Here is a 3232-nt window from a genome sequence, read left to right as displayed (position 1 = left end):
CTCACCCTAAACCCAAAGCCTAGATTTAACACTCACCCTAAACCCAAAGCCTAGATTTAACACTCACCCTAAAAACCCAAAGCCTAGATTTAACACTCACCCGCCTAAACCCAACCTGAAAGAACTCCAGTTCCCAGTTGTATTCAAGTTGCTATGGCAACCACACACACTCTGTAGCGCAGACGTGGCTAGCTAGCTGCTAGCTTAGCAAGTGATTTACTTTGATCAAAGACCGCCTGACACTCGAAATCATCATGGACCTGCTGAAACCACAAGGCATCTACACAGATGAAGATGAAGAGGAGCTATTCTCTAAAGAAATAGATGAAATCTACAAGTAAATAATCGTTCGTAGTTTGGTAGTTCGTCACGCCCCCTACAAACATTATTTTCGTTCAGCCCGAAGTTTGCACGCAAGTTAGTCCTAACTAGCGATGTTCCAGGCGTTTTCCTTTCCGTGCTTTGACAACATAACGTGACGTTAGAATTATAAGGTTCTATCTCCATTTTTGTCAACATTGAGTTTTTTTTTACATAATCTGATCCATTAGGTGTTTGTTAATGCCTGTGTAGTGTTATTTTTTAAAATGTTGAGTTAGTAATTCATAAAATACAAAGGTTCCATCTCACAAAACATAATGGGATGTCAACACTTGGACGCTCAATATCTCTGAACTACCCTAAACGGAGATAGAACCTTCTCATTCTAAACGGAGATAGAACCTTCTCATTCTAAACGGAGATAGAACCTTCTCATTCTAAACGGAGATAGAACCTTCTCATTCTAAACGGAGATAGAACCTTCTCATTCTAAGCTCACGATAACATGTTCCCTCTCTGTAATGTTATCCTACCTGTTTCTGTCCCCTGTGCAGGGTCTCACTGGGCCTGGGGAACCAGCTGAGGGTGGGCTTCTTTGGCCAGGACGCCTGTGTCCAGACTGACGTCTCAGAGCTGCCCACTGTCAACCTGCTCTCAGACCACACCGCTCAACTCAGCACGGTGCGTTCAGCTAAAGCTCGCAACATTGTTTAAATACACATTGTGTTCATTGTTATTTTGACTTTATAGGACAATGTGAAGATGGGTTTAACATGGCTAAATAAACTATCAGAAGTGACATTGTATCGTTGAACACATTTAACAGTGTAACACCATGGCTGCATTATTAATTCCCCCATTATGATAACTGTGCCTCAAGTACTGTATGATGATGGCTCATCTGAGTTTTTAACTTACAAGTCAATCCTCCTATTCATTCTTTAAAAAAAAGGAAAAAAACTCAGTTGCTTTAAATCCCTTTGTTTGAAATTCAAAACACACACACACTCACACACACACACACACACACACACACACACACACACACACACACACACACACACACACACACACACTCACTCACTCACTCACTCTCTCTCTCTCTCTCTCACTCTCTCTCTCTCTCTCTCTCTCTCTCTCTCTCTCTCACACACACACACACGCACACAAACACACACACACACGCAAGCACACACACACACACACGCAAGCAAGCACACACACACACACACACACACACACACACACACACACACACACACAGTGAACAGTGAAAGTGGAATGACTGACTGAGCCTGAGTGACACTCAGACTGAGTGTGTGTGCATTCCACCAGATTTGCTCAGTGATTCAATTCACTCTGTATCCTCCTTTCATCTCATTAGCTCGAAATTCCTATAACTTTAGCTTTAAATGCATGGGGCCCTATATCTGCCGGGACCCCCATAGAGAGGGCATATGGCGGCTTTGTTGAAGGGAAGAGAGGGTTTGCAGGGAGCAGCAATGACTGCCACTGCCCGCAGAGTTAAACAAATTGATTGGCAGGCTAGTGGCCCTCTGCTGAGCATTCAGCCCTCCGCAGTTTGAAAGCGATACGGGATCAACAAAGAACGAAACTGAACCCGAGTGAAGTGCCTTCGTACTGATGAAGTCGGATTTCATAGAATTTCATGTGTCTTTTGCAAGTGGCAAGCCTTGATGCATGAGGAAATGTCTATGTGGTTTTGTCTGTTTGCCCTTATTAGTGTCTCTCGGAAATAAAAGGCCAATGAATTAGACCCAGCTGATTAAGCCAAGTTATCTAGCTGTTTTTTTAAGAACTGGATTTGGATAGATTCATTTATTTTTGGTAGATCGTACAGGAATGTGCTCTGGCACATCCAAAATGTTGTCTAATTGAAATTCCGTCTATGTCTGTTAGGAAATGACCAACTTGAAGAAAGATATCGTCGTGAAAGTAAAGTATATTCAGGCACAGTATGAGGCCAGACTCCAACAGGAGGCAGAATTATTGTATACAAGAATCAATGACAAAGTCAAGAGCCTGGAGGATCATCATAAAGAGGTCGGTTTGATTCTTTCGGAGGGGGTTAATTTGAATGATTTATGTGTCATGCAGTGTCATTCCAACGGTGCCTAACCCATATGGGTTTATAAAACCCTTATTGAACAATACAAGGGCGTGTTTAGCAACATTTCATCACCGTTTGCGGCCTAGGTAGGCCTAGAGTAGTTTCCAATGTAGCATATAACTATATAAGTAGCTTATTTACTAGTTCTCAAACAAGTGGATAACACCTTATTATTGTTCTTTTACAGAAAGTTAAAGTTCTTCGGAAAAGTTATCAACAACAATTCACCGATGCGATACATGTGGTCAGAGCCAGCTACAAGGTATGGACTTACTGTAGGCCAGATGTGCCAGAATATGATCAAATTATGGCAACGAGCACTGATGTGCACTGCTCTTATCATTGTCGTCACTGAAACGCAGGACACATTTTCACACAACTACCAGTATAATAATACCATTTATAATTTCAGAAATACTACCTGAAAAAAGGTGTGAAGGTTGCGGCTGTTGCCAGCGACACAGGGCGTCTGAAGGAACTTCAAAGTGAGATCCAGGAGAAGGACTACAAGATCGAATGTATGAGCGAGCAGCTGAGGGACTACGAGGAGAGAGTCCTCACTCAGGTAGGATCAGTCTGTCAGGGGAGGCTGGTGGAGGTAGGAATCAGAGGACGGACTCATTGTAATAATAATAATAATAAGCTTTATTTATATAGCACCTTTCATACAAAAATGCAGCTCAAATTAATGCATAGGATGGAATAGGGAACGGTATGAAACAATTAATTTATAATTTTAATTTTGCCATTTAGCAGATGCTTTTAATCCAAAGCGACTTA

The 3232-nt window shown here is 42.0% G+C and overlaps 1 protein-coding gene across 1 annotated transcript in view; it reads left to right on the top strand.

Moving 5' to 3' along the window:
• Window positions 1-254: 254 nt before the first annotated feature.
• The window catches only part of cUnh10orf67 (chromosome Un C10orf67 homolog), a gene marked incomplete at both ends in the record, with an annotated part of 21530 nt that continues 18552 nt past the window's right edge, over window positions 255-3232 (top strand). Inside the window, 5 exons of the mRNA XM_080546909.1 lie at window positions 255-337; window positions 876-1002; window positions 2242-2385; window positions 2640-2714; window positions 2865-3017. Coding sequence (XP_080403035.1) covers window positions 255-337; window positions 876-1002; window positions 2242-2385; window positions 2640-2714; window positions 2865-3017 — 582 coding nt within the window. The remainder of the gene's footprint in view (window positions 338-875; window positions 1003-2241; window positions 2386-2639; window positions 2715-2864; window positions 3018-3232) is intronic.

Source organism: Nansenia antarctica (genome assembly GCF_963989245.1).
Source record: "Nansenia antarctica genome assembly, chromosome: 16".
Taxonomy (NCBI): Eukaryota; Metazoa; Chordata; class Actinopteri; order Argentiniformes; family Microstomatidae; genus Nansenia; species Nansenia antarctica.
This window is presented reverse-complemented; position numbering and strand designations above follow the sequence as displayed.